General features: G+C 42.0%; 1 protein-coding gene across 1 annotated transcript; it reads left to right on the top strand.

Annotated features, from left to right (window-relative positions):
• The first annotated feature begins 7118 nt into the window (after positions 1-7118).
• On the top strand, positions 7119-8581 carry LOC139365979 (uncharacterized). The gene is made up of 4 exons (XM_071103047.1): positions 7119-7490; positions 7691-7748; positions 7928-8010; positions 8178-8581. Exons 1-4 carry the CDS (start codon positions 7227-7229, stop codon positions 8466-8468), a joined length of 696 nt encoding a protein of 231 aa, XP_070959148.1. The 5' UTR covers positions 7119-7226; the 3' UTR covers positions 8469-8581.
• Positions 8582-18416: the final 9835 nt, after the last annotated feature.

Genomic DNA, 18416 nt, shown 5'->3' with positions numbered 1-18416 from the left:
TGGATTTGGCTATTTCAGCCACACCCATTGCTGACAGGTGTATAACATCGAGCACACAGCCATGTAATCTCCATACACAAACATTGGCAGTAGAATGGCCTTATTGAAGAGCTCAGTGACTTTCAATATAGCACCGTCATTCGTACAATTTTTCGTACAATTTTCGCCCTGCTAGAGCTGCCCTCGTCAACTGTAAGTGCTGTTATTGTGAAGTGGAAACATCTAGGAGCAACAACAGCTTGGCCGCAATGTGGTAGGCCACACAAGATCACAGAACGGGACCGGCGAGTGCTGAAGCTAGTAGTTTCATGAAATGGGTTTCCATGGCCGAGCAGCCGCGCAAAAGCCTAAGATCACCATGCGCAATGCCAAGCGTCAGGCTTGGCAGTCCGACAGACAAATCTGGGTTTGACGAATGCCAGAAGAACACTACCTGCCTCAATGCATGGTGCCAACTGTAATGTTTGGTGGAGGAGGAATAATGGTCTAGGGCTGTTTTTCATGGTTCGGGCTTGGCCCTTTAGTTCCAGTGCAGGGAAATCTTAACGCTGCCGCATACAATGAAATTCTAGACAATTCTGTGCTTCCAACTTTATGACAACAGTTTGGGGAAGGCCCTATCCTGTTTCAGCATGACAATTCCCCCGTACACAAAGCAAGGTCCAAACATAAATGGTTTGTCGAGATCGGTGTGAAAGAACTTGGGCTAGGCCCATTAGTCAGTGCTCTGTGGCTTGCACAGAGCCCTGACCTCAACCCCATCGAACACCTTTGGGGTGAATTGGAACGTCGACTGCGAGCCAGGCCTATTCGCCCAACATCAGCGCCCAACCTCACTAATGCTCTTGTGGCTGAATGGCTGCAAGTCCCGGCAGCAATGTTCCAACATCTAGTGGTAAGCCTTCCCAGAAGAGTGGAGGTTGTTATAGCAGCAAAGGGGCGACCAACTCCATATTAATGCATATGATTTTGGAATGAGATGATCGACGAGCAGGTGTCCATATAATTTTGGTCATATAAATACATAGAAAGGGAAAACAAATTTAGCTCCCCAAACATGCTCAATCCGTGACATGTCTGGTATGCAGGCCATGGAGGAATTGGGACATTTTCAGCTTCCAGGAGTTGTGCACATTTCCTTGTGACATGTATCATCATGCTGAAACATGAGGTGGTGGCGGCGGCGGATGAATGGCACGACAATGGGCCTCAGGGGCTCATCCTTGTATTTCTGTGCATTCAAATGGCCATTGATAAAATGCAATTGTGTTTGTTGTTCGTAGCTTAAGCCTGTCCATACCATAACCCCACCGCCACCATGGGGCACTCTGTTCACAACGTTGATATCAGCAAACCTCTCGCCCACACAATGCCATCTGTCTGGTACAGTTGCCAGTGGCCATGGAAGGTGAACTTTTGCCTACTGAAGTAGATTATGACGCCGAACTGCAGTCAGGTCAAGACCCAGGTGAGGACGACGAGCACGCAGATGAGCTTCCATGAGACGGTTTCTGACAGTTTGTGCAGAAATGTTTTGGTAGAGCAATCCTACGGCTTCATCAGCTGTCCGGATGGCTGATCTCAGACCATTCCCCAGATGAAGAAGCTGGATGTGAAGGTCCTTGGCTGGAGTGGTTACACGTAGTCTGCGATTGTGAGTCCGGTTGGTCGTACTGCCAAATTCTCTAAAACGATGGTAGAGATATTAACATTCAATTCTCTGGCAACAGCTCTGGTGGACATTCTTGCAGTCAGCATGACAATTGCACGCTCCCTCAACCTGAGACATCTGTGGTATTGTGTTGTGGGACAAAACTGCACATTTTAGACTGGCCCTTTGTCCCCAGCACAAGGTGCACCTGTGCAACAAGGGTGTAAACAAATTTGTGCACAAATTTGACATAAAAAAGCTTTTTGTGCGTGTAAAACATTTCTGAGATTTCATTTCAGCTCATGAAACATGGGACCAACACTTTCCATGTTGTGTTTTTATTTTAGTTCAGTGTAGTTGGTAGCCCAAACGGTTCAGACGCTACAGACAGAAGTTGGCAAATTGGCGGTACCGAAAAGTCCCGTGGGGCCCCCCTGGGGAACGTGGAGCAAAACGGAGAAGACCATCTTGTTCGTGAGAGTCTCATCTTTCCATAGAATTATATTAGTTTTGTAGGCCAAACCGGTCAGATGCTACATACTTTTTCGGTAGAAGACCGATTTTTGTGATGTCTCCTAGTCTGACAAGCAGTGCTGTAGCTCTGCCACTTTCCACCGATTGAGATGCAGCCCATGCAAAACAGATTAACTCAGTAGTAATGCCATTAGTCAACAAGTCAGATTTTGAATCCAAACAGGTCAGATGCCTATAAGATGCTCGTAGAATAATTATCTTTCTATTTGGCTCCTGACACTGGTGAGATAGAGTATATCTCTTTCTGTTTCTCTCCTCCCCAGGGACTCTTGGGGCGTGGCCTTTCAGGCTATGCTTTCTCTCTCCCTCTGATCATGTCTAGAATACATTGTAATGCTTGTTAAACATTTGTAACTTAAGCATTGCAGCGTTCATTGGACAAAGTTAATAAATAATTATTGCGTTTTGCATTCCCTTCTCATGACAATTACATGATTGCACATGGTTTTACTATAATGGTGTTACGAATCCCTTTTGGCCCGACAGTCTAGGGGGGGGATGGTAGTGAGACCCGTAACATAACTCATGTAAATTATAATTGTGACAAAGTGTGAACGAAATAACCACGACAACCGAAATAATACCGTCAAACTCAGGGTTTATTTATAAACACACGGTAATGGGGGGAGCAGGAAAAGGGGCTGAGCTGGACCCAAGGAAAGAAACAATAAGTATTCAAAACACCCCTAAGCTAGACTAGCCTATTTCAACAACAGCTAACTAACTAACCAAAAATACAGTGGGTGGTCCGCCCAGTTCTAACTAGTGTATTTAACAAAGTTCACCTACGGGTAGTGTATGCCCATGGGCGACTTGTCTTGGCCCAGTTCTAACTCACAGGAGTGACAAAGTATTTGGAGTAAATAATCTATTTGTATGTTTTGCCTGGAAAGTTATGGTCGCTGGTGTTTGTATAAGAGATACATTTAACGTTTTCAATAGATTGTTTAGGTTAAATTGATAGGATAATTCAATTTAAAATAATAACGAAGCGAATTCTGATGCAAGACGATGTCTGTTCACTAAATTATCTGCTGGAATAATGTATTGAGAATTGGGTCGTATTTAAATTACTGTATCAATAGAGAAGACAGTTACCTAAGTTAAAGACACTCTGAATGATAGCGGGGAGAGAATGGCGATAGGAAAGTGGTTACCGAAATGTTTTTCATTCTTATAGATTGACTGACGCATGTTATAATTTTTGCGCTGTGTGTTATTTTTAAAGAAATATGATACATTTCATAAGTGTGGAGAGCAAAGAGAAGAGGAAGTTATAAAGTTGGGGTTTTAATCTTACGATAGAGGTAAGGAAAAACGTTGAAATGAGAGTGGTTATATTTTTGCCCAACTGGGGGAAAAAGAAATAGGAAAGTTGAGTTGAAAGTATGGAAGAGAGTGAGTTGTTATGTTGGCTGCTCATTGTCAGGGAAAGTTGCTGGAGGCAGGTAGATTGTTGTAGAATAACGTACATTTGCGTTATTAGTTTGAATATACAATAACCTTACTCTAATTGTTTTAACCGTTGTTCAGGTACATTTTTGTCTGTATTTCTAGCAGCTGATTCGCTAGGTGGGCATCATAGATTTGTGGCGTTTATATTTACTGTATTAGGCTATGAGAATTGGGAGACTGGATGTCTGAATCATAAAACATCGTAAGGATAGCTTCTGATTGTTATTGATTCTTGGTTTTATTGTTTAAGTAACACCAGTAAATTTGAGCAGGAAAGTTCATGTACTCTAAGGTTATGGTATGTTTCCATTATGTGGAACAATGTCAGGTCATTAAAGGTGATTGCTGGATTGAATGGTATGAGAACCTGTTGACAGAAGACTGAATGGGTATGAATGTTGAAAAGCAAGATTGGGCCAAAGACTAAACTAGTATGTTAAGGGTGGGAATATCATAGATTTTAATTATAGTGTTGTTATAGTAGTTATATAGTGTAGTCAAAACAATTTCATATGTTTTGGTAAATTAGCTAGGTTGAATTTGGTATTTGAGTTCCTTTATTATTTGCTGTTTAAAAGAAAGGTTGGAATCAAGTATGATGCCTTGGCACTTAAAATCAGATACCACCAGGAGCGTTTTACATCAGTACTTGTTTTTTGAGGAACATGCAGACTGTGTTTTATTTTATTGAGATGTAAACATGAGTCTCTGAGCAATTTTGTCATCTGAATCATTATAGTAGTGAGTTTTTGTGTAGTTTGTTATTTGCATGAATTTATCACTGTATCATCTGCATACATTGGAACTTCAGACCCTGTACAGACTAAAGGAAGATCATTAATGGATGTGCTGAACAGTATTGACCTTTGTGGATATCAGTGGGGGAAAAAAATAAGTTTATTTTTATTTTACGATGATGAGACAGCACCGACTTTTGAAGGATTTTAGATTTGTTTAAAAAAATCAGAATTGTTTTTTTACTAAATTTATATCAACAGATTGAAATTATTAGGGTTGCTGATTAAAAGTTTTTTTTAGGAGTTGATTTAACGTATCATGCATATACATTGATTTGATTAAAACGTATGATTAATGATTTGAGGTACAGTGGAATTATCATTAGGTTTGGTTTATAGTTTCACGTTTGAGTTTCTGAATCAATGTAGTGTAAATGAATACTAAGTGTTTTTGTGTTTTTCTTCGGGAAAATTGATATTTCACTGTCTCTCTGGAATGTGTCCAGGGAATGTACTCTTGGGGAGAGTGAGTGAAATTGGGGCCATAAACTACCACATTGAAGGGGCCACTCACCACATTGGGATTGTAATGAGTTTTTATTTTCTGACTTTTCATTACACACGCAAATTCTTTTGATAAAGGAATGTTCTGGGAACATGGAATTACGAAAATGTTTGGAACTAGTTGATTATTGTTTGCAAATTGTTTTATATAGTGCAAAACACTGCTTTTGGAGGGTTTTGTATGACCTATGACCTTCTGATGATTTTCCGTTGTGGCTTGATCACCCGCATTGGAAAGCCATTTGGAAAATAAATGTATGGTCATTTGTAATACTGCTTTCAAAATAATTTGTGTAATTGGTAAATATGTTTCTTAATCCATATTTGTAATTTGGACCAGTGTGAAGAGGGCATTGCTTTTAACTAAGGGTATGCTGCTTTAAGTCTATTTTCCTATGACCATAGGGGTTAAATAATTTTTCTTTGTGGAGTGTTTTTTTTCTTCTTCAGTTTAAGCTGACATTTTGTTTTACATTACTCTCATACGGAGAGATGTGTGTAAAACATGGGGGAGGATTCAGTTTTTTGAGGGTTTGAATTGAAGTTATACAACTTAAGTGATATGTGAATGAGTGTATTGTATTGTTGAGTGTATTGTATTTGTTGTGTTTGTTTTGTTCTATTCCCGAGGGGTATAGGTCTAACTTCTTGATCCTTGGCTCTACGATGGAGTTGACAGTGAGATGGGGAGTATAAACCAATTTGAAAGAATAGTTTCAATAGAATGTTTTGATATTCTCTGTGAAATATGTTTAGATATGAATATTAAGAATAATTGGTAAAAGTAATCATTTATCATGTAGTTAATGAACTGAACTAAACTGTTGTTCTGATCTGTTTTTTCGAGGTTATCATGAAGGGTGACATCAGACGGTATCTTAATGCATGGAAGAGATAATTTGGACCGAATGGTGTGTGTACCTCAAAACCCCCTCTAACTGGCTGAAGAAGAGAGACAAAGGCATTGAAGGAGGCTTTCCTAACCACTTCTACCGAGAGAAAAGAACCAAGCCAGAAATTGGTGTACAGTATCAGATCTAAGCTATCAACTGCTTTTCTTTCATGGTTCTCTCATACTGTGAGAGTCCACTTGGAGTGATCATGGAGAAAGATCTGTTCTAACATTTTCTTATGATGCTGGTATGTTGGTTGACGAATGGACAAGACATGAGTGGTAAAGATGAGACATTGAAATTGGGACATTATCAAGGGCCGTCCACTTTGAACTGTAAAGCTATTTGAAGAAAAACGAAGATGCCAGAAGATGCCGTGCCTGAGAGGGGGGGGTTTAATCTAACTGTGCCATTAAAATAGTTTATACTTTTGTGGTATCAGATTGATTGAAGATGTCTACACCATGTAAATTGTAGTAATTTAGATTAAGAATGCATTAACAAAGTTCACCTACGGGTAGTGTATGCCCATGGGCGACTTGTCTTGGTTTCCCCCTTTTCCCACCAGCAACAAACAAACACCATAACCAAAACAATACTCACAGGAGATGACAAAGTGATTTGGAGGTGCTCAAACAAAAGAAGAGGTTAAGACGCAAAGAGAGAGATCTACATACATGGCATTTACAAAGAGATTGAGCTACTGAAATCTATAAAGAACAGAGATCTACCAACATGGCATTTACAAAGAGATTGAGCTTGAAATCTATATAGAACAGATATCTACCAACATGGCATTTACAAAGAGATTGAGCTCCAGAGCAAACAAATGATGGGGTTTTTAAACCATGGGGAAGGAACTGTGATAGGGTAGGAAACAGGAGGAGGTGTGTCTTCTGATTGATGGGTTGATTGTTGACTGATTGGGGAGTGATGATTTTCACCTGTGAGGGGAGACGGAGAGAAAAGAAACACACAGGATACACACACACACACAGGATAATGGTATCCGTAACAAATGGTTTTACTATAATGGTTTTTAATATAGTGTTTTTACTATAATGGTTTTACGCAGACCCACGAGCCACTGCGGCCCCTCATAATGAATTCTATTTTTTTTGTTGCCCCCACCCTCATAAAAGTTGCCCGTCCCTGTATTAGGTTGACTTGGAATCTGCTTAAATCCTAAACACACACACACACACACACATACACACAGGCGCACACAGGCCACTCCCACACAGGAAATAACTCAATAACTTTCCTTTTGCTTTCGTTTTTTAAGACTGCTTGCAGTAGTTGCTCTTGCTTCTTTATGTGCATCTTTTCTCTGTCAAATTGCTGTGTGAAGTGTTAAAGTCGGTGTTGGATTAGATACTTGACTCTGTCAAAATGGACAGTGTTCTGCCAGAGTTGACTTGTCTTGTCTGCCTTGAGATACTAAATGATCCCCACCAGTTTCCATGTGGACACAGCTACTGCCTGCCCTGCATCCACAGCATGAGGCGCCACAACAATTACAGCTGTCCTGAATGTCGAAGAGAATTCACAGACAACAGTGATATCGTCAGAAACTATAGGCTGGCTAACATTGCCAACACATTCCGCAAACATCAACAGAGGACTGAGGGTAAAACTGTTACAGGGGCCTCTGAGGTGAGTCCGGGTCTGAGGTGACACCAAACCTTTGGTTGCTCTTTCTTTACATATGGGACTCAAGAATATCTGGTGTGATGTGACAGAGAGAGTTGCCTTGAAAGTCAGGTTTATTTTATTTGTATGAAAATTCCAATGAATAATTCTTAAATGTTGGTATCCAACAGTAGTTTGCTGAACTTCTCCCTCTTTCCTATCAGACGTCTGATGTGAGCTGGTTACAGCTGATGATCATACTCCTAACAATTATTGCCCTCTGTGAGTACACAATAACCAATACCAAAGATATGATGGTTTCCAATACTCCCCACAGCGAAGAATAGTATTTAAACAGTTGGGGGAAATATACAAATGGAAAGATAGATCAATTATTATGTAGATGTAAGAGCACAGTACTGACTGTACTCTTCACTCTGTTCTTCGTACTCTTTCCCCAGTAAAAGTGTACTCCCTTTGGAAGATCGCAGACGAAGATTATCAGATGCAGCTGGAAGTCCACCCTTCAGACCTCCCAAACCAGGTTTGGTCCCCTCTCCAGCCACATACCACATTCAGTCCAGAGCAGTAAAAAACACTTTTTTGTTGCTGTGTTACACTGTGTGTTTTGGGTTCAGAGAGAACGAAAATAACAAAAGAATGGAAGTATGTCTTGGTTGTTTCATAATCCTATCTTTGTTTATCTTCAAGGTTACCCAGCATGATGGTCTCTTTCTGCCAAGAGTGATCTGGACACTACTCTCCCTGCTCCTCCAGATCCTTTGGCTCCCCCTATGGGTGTTGTGGTGGTTTGCCTCCACACTATTGTGGCTGATATGTTTGTGTGTGGAGTTTATCATGTCTAGCCTCTTACAGGTTTTTGCTTGGTTATGCAATGCTACATGTTTTACATTCAATGTCCTTGTGTATGTTTGTGGTATTGTTTACATTCTGAATTTGTTTGTTGACACCAGGCATGGTAGGGAGGGTAGGCCTACGTGAAGTATCCTAACATGAAAAGTAGCCCACAGAATGCTTTAATCCAGCGATACTCCACTACTGACCAAAATTTGGGTCAAGGAAGATTTTGAAAGATGTAAGTAAATAAATATATACAGTACTAGTCAAACGTTTGGACACCTACTCATTCACAGGTTTTTCTTTATATTTACTATTTTTTACTATTTTCTACACTACAAAAAACTGAAATACCTTATTTACATAAGTATTCAGACTGTTTACTATGAGATTCGAAATTGAGCTCAGGTGCATCCTGTTTCCATTGATCATCCTTGAGATGTTTCTATGACTTGGTTTGAGTCCACCTGTGGTAAATTTATTTGATTGGACATGATTTGGAAAGGCACACACCTGTCTATGTAAGGTCCCACAGCTGACAGTGAATGTCAGTGCAAAAACCAAGCCATGAGGTCGAAGGAATTGTACGTAGAGTTCCGAGACAGGTTTTTGTCAAGGCACAGATCTGGGGAAGGGTACCAAAAAATGTCGGCAGCATTGAAGGTCCCCAAGAACACAGTGGTCTCCATCATTCTTAAATGGAAGAAGTTTGGAACCACTCATCCTAGAGCTGGCAGCTCGGCCAAACTGATCAATCGGGGGAGAAGGGCCTTGGTCAGGGAGGTGACTAAGAACCCGATGGTCACTCTGACAGAGCTCCAGAGTTCCTCTGTGGAGATGGGAGAACCTTCCAAAAGGACAACCATCTCTGCAACACAACACCAATCAGGCCTTTATGGTAGAGTGGCCAGACAGAAGCCACTCCTCAGTAAAAGGCACATGACAGCCCACTTGGAGTTTGCCAAAAGGCACCTAAAGGACTCTGACCATGAGAAACAAGATTCTCTGGTCTGATGAAACCAAGATTCAACTCACTGGTCTGAATGCCAAGTGTCACATCTGGAGGAAACCTGGCACCATGCTTACGGTGAAGCATGGTGTTGGCAGCATCATGCTGTGAGGAAGGGACTGGGAGACTAGTCAGGATCGAGGGAAAGATGAACGGAGCAAAGTAAAGAGAGATCCTTGATGAAAACCTGCTCTAGAGCTCTCAGGACCTCAGACTGGGACGAAGGTTCACCTTCCAACAGGACAACGACCTTAAGCACACAGCCAAGACAACACAGGATTGGCTTCAGGACAAGTCTCTACATATCCTTGAGTGGTCCAGCCAGAGCCCAGACTTGATCGAACATCTCTGGAGAGACCTAAAAAGAATGGGAGAACTTCCCAAATACAGGTATGCCAACCAAGCTTGTTTTTTGGCAAAGATTTTGAAAAAACAGTTTTTGCTTTGTCATTATGGGGTATTGTGTGTAGATTGATGAAGAAAAAAACAATTAAATCAATTTTAGAATAAGACTGTAACATAATGTGGAAAAAGTCACGGGTTCTGAATAAACTCAGCAAAAAAACAAACGTCCCTTTTTCAGTATCCTGTTTTTCAAAGATAATTAGTAAAAATCCAAATAACTTGACAGATCTTCATTGTTAAGGGTTTAAACACTGTTTCCCATGATTGTTCAATGATCCTGTCACGCCCTGACCCTAGATTGCTTTGTATGTTTCTACAGTGCCTTGCGAAAGTATTCGGCCCCCTTGAACTTTGCGACCTTTTGCCACATTTCAGGCTTCAAACATAAAGATATAAAACTGTATTTTTTTGTGAAGAATCAACAACAAGTGGGACACAATCATGAAGTGGAACAACATTTATTGGATATTTCAAACTTTTTTAACAAATCAAAAACTGAAAAATTGGGCGTGCAAAATTATTCAGCCCCCTTAAGTTAATACTTTGTAGCGCCACCTTTTGCTGCGATTACAGCTGTAAGTCACTTGGGGTATGTCTCTATCAGTTTTGCACATCGAGAGACTGAAATTTTTTCCCATTCCTCCTTGCAAAACAGCTCGAGCTCAGTGAGGATGGATGGAGAGCATTTGTGAACAGCAGTTTTCAGTTCTTTCCACAGATTCTCGATTGGATTCAGGTCTGGACTTTGACTTGGCCATTCTAACACCTGGATATGTTTATTTTTGAACCATTCCATTGTAGATTTTGCTTTATGATTTGGATCATTGTCTTGTTGGAAGACAAATCTCCGTCCCAGTCTCAGGTCTTTTGCAGACTCCATCAGGTTTTCTTCCAGAATGGTCCTGTATTTGGCTCCATCCATCTTCCCATCAATTTTAACCATCTTCCCTGTCCCTGCTGAAGAAAAGCAGGCCCAAACCATGATGCTGCCACTACCATGTTTGACAGTGGGGATGGTGTGTTCAGGGTGATGAGCTGTGTTGCTTTTACGCCAAACATAACGTTTTGCATTGTTGCCAAAAAGTTCAATTTTGGTTTCATCTGACCAGAGCACCTTCTTCCACATGTTTGGTGTGTCTCCCAGGTGGCTTGTGGCAAACTTTAAACAACACTTTTTATGGATATCTTTAAGAAATGGCTTTCTTCTTGCCACTCTTCCATAAAGGCCAGATTTGTGCAATATACAACTGATTGTTGTTCTATGGACAGAGTCTCCCACCTCAGCTGTAGATCTCTGCAGTTCATCCAGAGTGATCATGGGCCTCTTGGCTGCATCTCTGATCAGTCTTCTCCTTGTATGAGCTGAAAGTTTAGAGGGACGGCCAGGTCTTGGTAGATTTGCAGTGGTCTGATACTCCTTCCATTTCAATATTATCGCTTGCACAGTGCTCCTTGGGATGTTTAAAGCTTGGGAAATCTTTTTGTATCCAAATCCGGCTTTAAACTTCTTCACAACAGTATCTCGGACCTGCCTGGTGTGTTCCTTGTTCTTCATGATGCTCTCTGCGCTTTTAACGGACCTCTGAGACTATCACAGTGCAGGTGAATTTATACGGAGACTTGATTACACACAGGTGGATTGTATTTATCATCATTTGTCATTTAGGTCAACATTGGATCATTCAGAGATCCTCACTGAACTTCTGGAGAGAGTTTGCTGCACTGAAAGTAAAGGGGCTGAATAATTTTGCATGCCCAATTTTTCAGTTTTTGATTTGTTAAAAAAGTTTGAAATATCCAATAAATGTCATTCCACTTCATGATTGTGTCCCACTTCTTGTTGATTCTTCACAAAACAATACAGTTTTATATCTTTATGTTTGAAGCCTGAAATGTGGCAAAAGGTCGCAAAGTTCAAGGGGGCCGAATACTTTCGCAAGGCACTGTATTTTTCGTTTGGTCAGGGTGTGATGTGTGTGGGTATTCTATGTTGTATGTCTAAGTGTTGGGTTTATATGTTTAGGCCTGGTATGGTTCCCAATCAGAGGCAGCTGTCAATCGTTGTTTCTGATTGAGAACTATACTTAGGCAGCCTGTTTTCCCACTATGGGTGTGAGTAGTTGTTTTCTGTCTCTGTGTCTGCACCAGACAGAACTGTTTTGTGTTGGTCTATTTTTGTTATTTTGGTCTTAGTTTTCTGAGTTTAATAAATACCACGCTGCATATTGGTCCGATCCTTCCTACTCCTCCTCAGATGAAGAGGACAGCCGTTACAGATCCATAAACAATTAATGAACATGCACCTGTGGAACGGTCGCTAAGACACTAACAGCTTACGGACGGTATGCAATTGAGGTCACAGTTATGAAAACTTAGGACACTAAAGAGGCCTTTCTACTGACTCTGAAAAACACCAAAAGAAAGATGCCCAGGGTCCCTGCTCATCTGCGTGAAAGTGCCTTAGGCATGCTGCAAGGAGGCATGAGGACTGCAGATATGGCCAGGGCAATAAATTGCAAGGTCCGTACTGTGAGACGCCTAAGACAGCACTACAGGGAGACAGGACAGACAGCTGATCGTCCTCACAGTGGCAGACCACGTGTAACAACACCTGCACAGGATCGGTACATCCGAACATCACACCTGCGGGACAGGTACAGGATGGCAACAACAACTGCCCGAGTTTCACCAGGAACGCACAATCCCTCCATCAGTGCTCAGACTGTCCGCAATAGGCTGAGAGAGGCTGGACTGAGGGCTTGTAGGCCTTTTGTAAAGGCAGGTCCTCACCAGACATCACCGGCAACAACGTCGCCTATGGGCACAAACCCACTGTCGCTGGACCAGACAGGACTTGCAAAAAGTGCTCTTCGCTGACAAGTTGCGGTTTTGTCTCACCAGGGGTGATGGTCATATTCGCGTTTATTGTCGAAAGAATGAGCGTTACACCGAGGCCTGTACTCTGGAGCAGGATCGATTTGGAGGTGGAGGGTCCATCATGGTCTGGGGCAGTGTGTCACAGCATCATCAGACGGAGCTTGTTGTCATTGCAGGCAATCTATCAATCAATCAATCGCTGTGAGTTACAGGGAAGACATCCTCCTCCCTCATGTGGAACCCTTCCTGCAGGCTCATCCTGACATGACACTCCAGCATGACAATGCCACCAGCCATACTGCTCTTTCTGTGCAAGACAGGAATGTCAGTGTTCTGCCATGGCCAGCGAAGAGCCTGGATCTTACTCCCATTGAGCATGTCTGGGACCTGTTGGATCAGAGGGAGAGGGCTATTACTTTTGACCCCCCCTTTGTTCAGGGACACATTATTCAATTTCTGTTAGTCACATGTCTGTGGAACTTGTTCAGTTTATATCTCAGTTGTTGAATCTTGTGATGTTCATACAAATATTTACACATGTTAAGTTTGTTGAAAATAAACGCAGTTGACAGTGAGAGGACGTTTCTTTTTTTGCTGAGTTTATTTTTAAATTTTTTATATATGGCAACAAAAATGATCCACTTCTAGTAGCCATGTAATCATCCAACAATAAATGTAATGTCCTAAAAAAAAACATGTAGTTGTAGGCTACTACACATGGAAACAAATATGTCTCACAATTGCCAGTAAGCATTTTGCACGTGCGTCGCTCCATATCTCACAGCCTTATCAAATATATTGGTTGTAAAATAGTTGCTATTGAGCTGAAAATTGAGAGTTGAGAAATACACTGAGAAATATAAACGCAAATATTTTGCTGAGTCACAGTTCAGATGAAGAAATCAGTCAATTGAAATAAATAATTTAGGCCATAATTTATGGATTTCACATGACTGGGCATGGGCGCAGCCTTGGGTGTGCCTGGGAGGGCATAGGCCCACCCACTTGGCAGCCAGGCCTACTCAATGTGGAGCCAGTTTTTCCCCACATAAGGGCTGTTTTACAGACACAAATACTCCTCAGCACCCAGACGATCCCACAGGTGAAGAAGCCGGTTGTTGAGGTCCTGGGCTGGCGTGGTTACTCCTGTGGTCTGTGGTTGTGAGGCCGGTTGGACATACTGCCAAATTCTCTAAAACAACGTTGGAGGCAGCTTATGGTAGAGAAATTAACATTCAATTCTTCAGGCAACAACTCTAGTGGACATTCCTGCAGTCAGCATGCCAATTGCACGCTCCCTCAAAACTTGAGACATCTGTGGCATTGTGTTGTTGTGTGACAAAACTGCACATTTTAGAGTGTGCTATAATTGTCCCCAGCACAAGGTGCACCTGTGTAAGGATCATGCTGTTTAATGAGCTTCTTGATATTCCACAACTCTCAGGTGGATGATTATCTTGGCAAAGGAGAAATGCTCATTAACAGGGATGTAAACAAATGTGTGCACAATTTGAGAGAAATTATATTTTTGTGCATATGGAAAATTTCTGGGATTTTTCATTTCAGCTCATGAAATATGAGACCAACACTTTACATATTCTGTTTATATTTTTGTTCAGTGTAATACCTACATGAAGCTAAGTCCCTCCTCTTCAACAGCGACAAGTGGACGATGCCTCCAAAGCTGTGTTTTTTTCCACAATTGCATATTTGAATTATATACGATCAGAACACATTATTCTCTTGAGCGCATGGGAGAGAGGAGAGTGGTTAGCTCATTACAGCAGCAGGCACACACTTTCATTACAGGAATCATGAGAATAATGCACTTACTGGTTTACCAAATCATGGTTTTAGCTGCCCAATGTTGTACACTTTTGATTGAGGTAACAATATAGAATGTGTTATTTCTATGTTTATGTCTATGCCATGTTTTTGTGAGATATCACAGAGTAGGTGAACGGATGATCTCTGCATATGTGATTCCCACTGTGAAGCATGGAGGAGGAGGTGTGATGGTGCTTTACTGGTGACACTGTCTGTGATTTATTTAGAATTCAAGGCACACTTAACCAGCATTCTGCAGGAATACACCATCCCATCTGGTTAGCTCTTAGTGGGACTATCATTTGTTTTTCAACAGGACAATGACCCAACACACCTCCAGGCTGTGTAAGGGATATTTTACCAAGAAGGAGAGTGATGTAGTGCTGTATCAGATGACCAGACCTCCACAATCATCGGAGCTCAACCCAATTGAGATGGTTTGGGATGAGATGGACCTTAGAGTGAAGGAAAAGCAGCCAACAAGTGCTCAACACAGACTTTCAGCACACATATAGGGAATGACACTCAACAAGCATGGCACTTACACAAATGACTGATATTTGGCTGAGAGAAATTGATGATAAAATTATTGCGGGGGCTGTCTTGTTAGAGACTTCAGTGCAGGTTTTGACATTATCAGTCATAGTCTGCAGCTGTAAAAACGTATGTGTTATGGCTTTACACCCCCCTGCTATAATGTGGATAAAGAGTTACTTGTCTAACAGAACACAGAGGGTGTTCTTTAATGGAAACCTTTCAAACATAATCCAAGTAGAAGCAGGAATTCCCCAGGGTAGCTGTTTAGGCCCCTTGCTTTTTTCAATCTTTAATGACATGCCACTGGCTTTGAGTAAGGCCAGTGTGTCTATGTATGCTGATGACTCAACACTATACATGTCAGCTACTACAGCAGTTGAAATGATGAAAACACTTAACAAAGAGCTGCAGTTAGTTCCAGAATGGGTAGCAACGAATAAGTTAGTCCTAAATATTTCCAAAAGTAAAAGCATTGTATTTGAGACAAATTATTCACTAAACCCTAAACCTTAACTACATATCATAATTAATAATGTAGACATTGAGCAAGTTGAGGTGACTAGACTGTTTAGAGTAACCCTGGATTGTAAACTGTCATGGTCAAAACATATTGATACAACAGTAGCTAAGATGGGGAGAAGTATGTCCATAATAAAGCGCTGTCTGCCTTCTTAACAACACTATCAACAAGGCAGGTCCTACAGGCCCTGGTTTTGTCGCACCTGGATTACTGTTCAGTCGGGTGGTCAGGTGCAAAGAGGGACTTGGGAAAATTGAGGTTGGCTCAAAACATGGCAGAACTGCTGGCCCTTAAAAGTACACAGAGAGCTAACATTAATGACATGCATGTCAATCTCTCATTGCTCAAAGTGGAAGAGAGATTGACTTCCTCATTACTTGTTTTTGTAAGAGTTGTTGGCAAGCTGAAGGTACCAAGTTATCTGTTTAAAATACTAGCACACAGCTCGGACACCCATGCATACCCCACAAGACATTCCAACAGAGGTCTCTTCACAGTCCCCAAGTCCAGAACAGACTATGGGAGGTGCACAGTACTTCATTGAGCCATGACTACATGGAACACTATTCTACATCAGGTAACTGACGCAAGCAGTAGAATCAGATGTAAAAACCACAGAACAGCGGGACTGTGAAGGAACACAAACATAGGCACAGACACATGCATACAAACACATGATAACTGTTACGTTTCACAGTTTCTGTGTTGTGGTTTGTGTATTTGTATGTATGTATTTCAGGAAATGGCTTCCTGAAATCCCCCAAGCAACTGATTTGTCGACTCCATGGCAAATTGGAGCTGACCCCGCCCTCTCATCAGAGGATGCAGCTGTCTTCAATTACCAACTCTTTCTGAAGCTATATAAGCCAGTGTTCTGTTGCTCAGAAAGGAGATGAGTGTGTCCTGAGTTGGTTGTTGTTGAGAGAGCTGATTTGTATGTCCTATGTTGGTTCTTGCAGAGAGAGCGGTTAGTATGTCCTGTGTGTAAATAGGACACAGTGTTTTGATTATTTAAATTCTTGTTATTCTGTTTTTGTTCCCAGGGGGGAAAGGGAAGGCACCTAGGGAGTGCTTAGGCAAGAGGCCTGTGGGCATACATAACCCGTAGTATTTACTGTCTATGCACACTAGGTAAGACCTGGGCGGACCACCCCCTGTATTTTGGTTAGCGCACCAGGTGGTGCTAAGATAGGTAAGTAGTGGATAGGCAGGTAAGGTAGGAGAGGGGGCTTTGACACTTACTTTCTTTGATTTGGTTCCGTCCAGCCCCCTTTCCCCAAAATTACTGTGTGACGGAATAAATTCCCTGTAAACGGTATCATTGTCTGCCTTTGTCATCCTTACTCGCACCTACAGTCCCATACCTCTTTCACTCCAGGGGGAGTTGAGTTGTAGCAGAGTGTTGCGTTCCCTCTTCCTAGAGGTGTACGTAACAATAACATACACACACATACACATGGATTTTGTGTTGTAGATGTGGAGTATGGGCCTGAGGGTATACACTTAGTGTGTTGTGAATTCTGTAATGAATGTATTGTAATTGTATAACTGCCTTAATTTAGCCGGACCCCAGGAAGAGCTAATGGGGATCCATAATAAATATACATATCTGGGAACTCCTACAAGAATGTTGAAAATAATTCCAGGTGAAGCTGGTTGAGAGAATGTGAAGAGTGTGCAAAGCTTGCCATAATATGGTATTTTACCAAATAGGGCTATCTTCTGTATACCACCCCTACATTATCACAACACAACTGATTGGCAGGTTCGATACCCGTGCAGGCCGCCACCCATGAGGTGGCTTTTGGTTTGAATTTAGAATCCTCTATATGTAATTATTGGCGGAGAGTCAGGTCCGGTCTACTGTATTGGTCCGGTCACAACTTGCAGACTTGTTTTCGAGTTGCTGTGCGTTTTGTTGCCAACCTGTTTTGCTACCTGACAAATTAACGGTTTTTACTTTTTAATTACCGTTTATATTTTAGTTTTTTTTCCCTCAACTTTTTCACTCCGGACGCTTTATCTGGACACGATTCGTCAGGACCTCCAACAGCCGAAGCTAAGTAGTAACATTAACATGATGCCTTCTAATTGTATTTGCTGTATTCGCCTTACGGTGAGGATAGCTGTGCTACAAGCCCAGCTTCAGACGCAATCGCTAGGCAAGGGTCATTTCAGTGTAGGAAAGGATGAAACAGTGTCTGTGCCACCAGTAAGTACAGATAGTAGTATAAATCCCCTGGCACAGTCCCCGCAGCCGGACAACTTTCTCACGGTTTCTGGAAGGAAATGCTGTAGGAACGCTCAACCGGTGTCGCTCATTCAGCCGACAAACTTTCAACCGGTTTTCCCCATTAAGTAGCGGGTCGGAGTCAGAGGCCGAGTCTTCTCTGGTCTCTACTCCTCCCGTTACGGGGTCTGAGACGCCGAAGCTTCCCACCATTAGCTCTGACAAATTGAAAACTCTAGTCATTGGCGACTCCATTACCCGCAGTATTAGACTTAAAACGAATCATCCAGCGATCATACACTGTTTACCGGGGGGCAGGGCTACCGACGTTAAGGCTAATCTGAAGATGGTGCTGGCTAAAGCTAAAACTGGCGAGTGTAGAGAGTATAGAGATATTGTTATCCACGTCGGCACCAACGATGTTAGGATGAAACAGTCAGAGATCACCAAGCGCAACATAGCTTCTGCGTGTAAATCAGCTAGAAAGATGTGTCGGCATCGAGTAATTGTCTCTGGCCCCCTCCCAGTTAGGGGGAGTGATGAGCTCTACAGCAGAGTCTCACAACTCAATCGCTGGTTGAAAACTGTTTTCTGCCCCTCCCAAAAGATAGAATTTGTAGATAATTGGCCCTCTTTCTGGGACTCACCCACAAACAGGACCAAGCCTGACCTGCTGAGGAGTGACGG

Source organism: Oncorhynchus clarkii, chromosome 14 (assembly GCF_045791955.1).
Source record: "Oncorhynchus clarkii lewisi isolate Uvic-CL-2024 chromosome 14, UVic_Ocla_1.0, whole genome shotgun sequence".
Taxonomy (NCBI): Eukaryota; Metazoa; Chordata; class Actinopteri; order Salmoniformes; family Salmonidae; genus Oncorhynchus; species Oncorhynchus clarkii.
The sequence above is the reverse complement of the archived record's forward strand: the minus strand, read 5'-3'. Positions and strand labels throughout refer to the sequence as shown.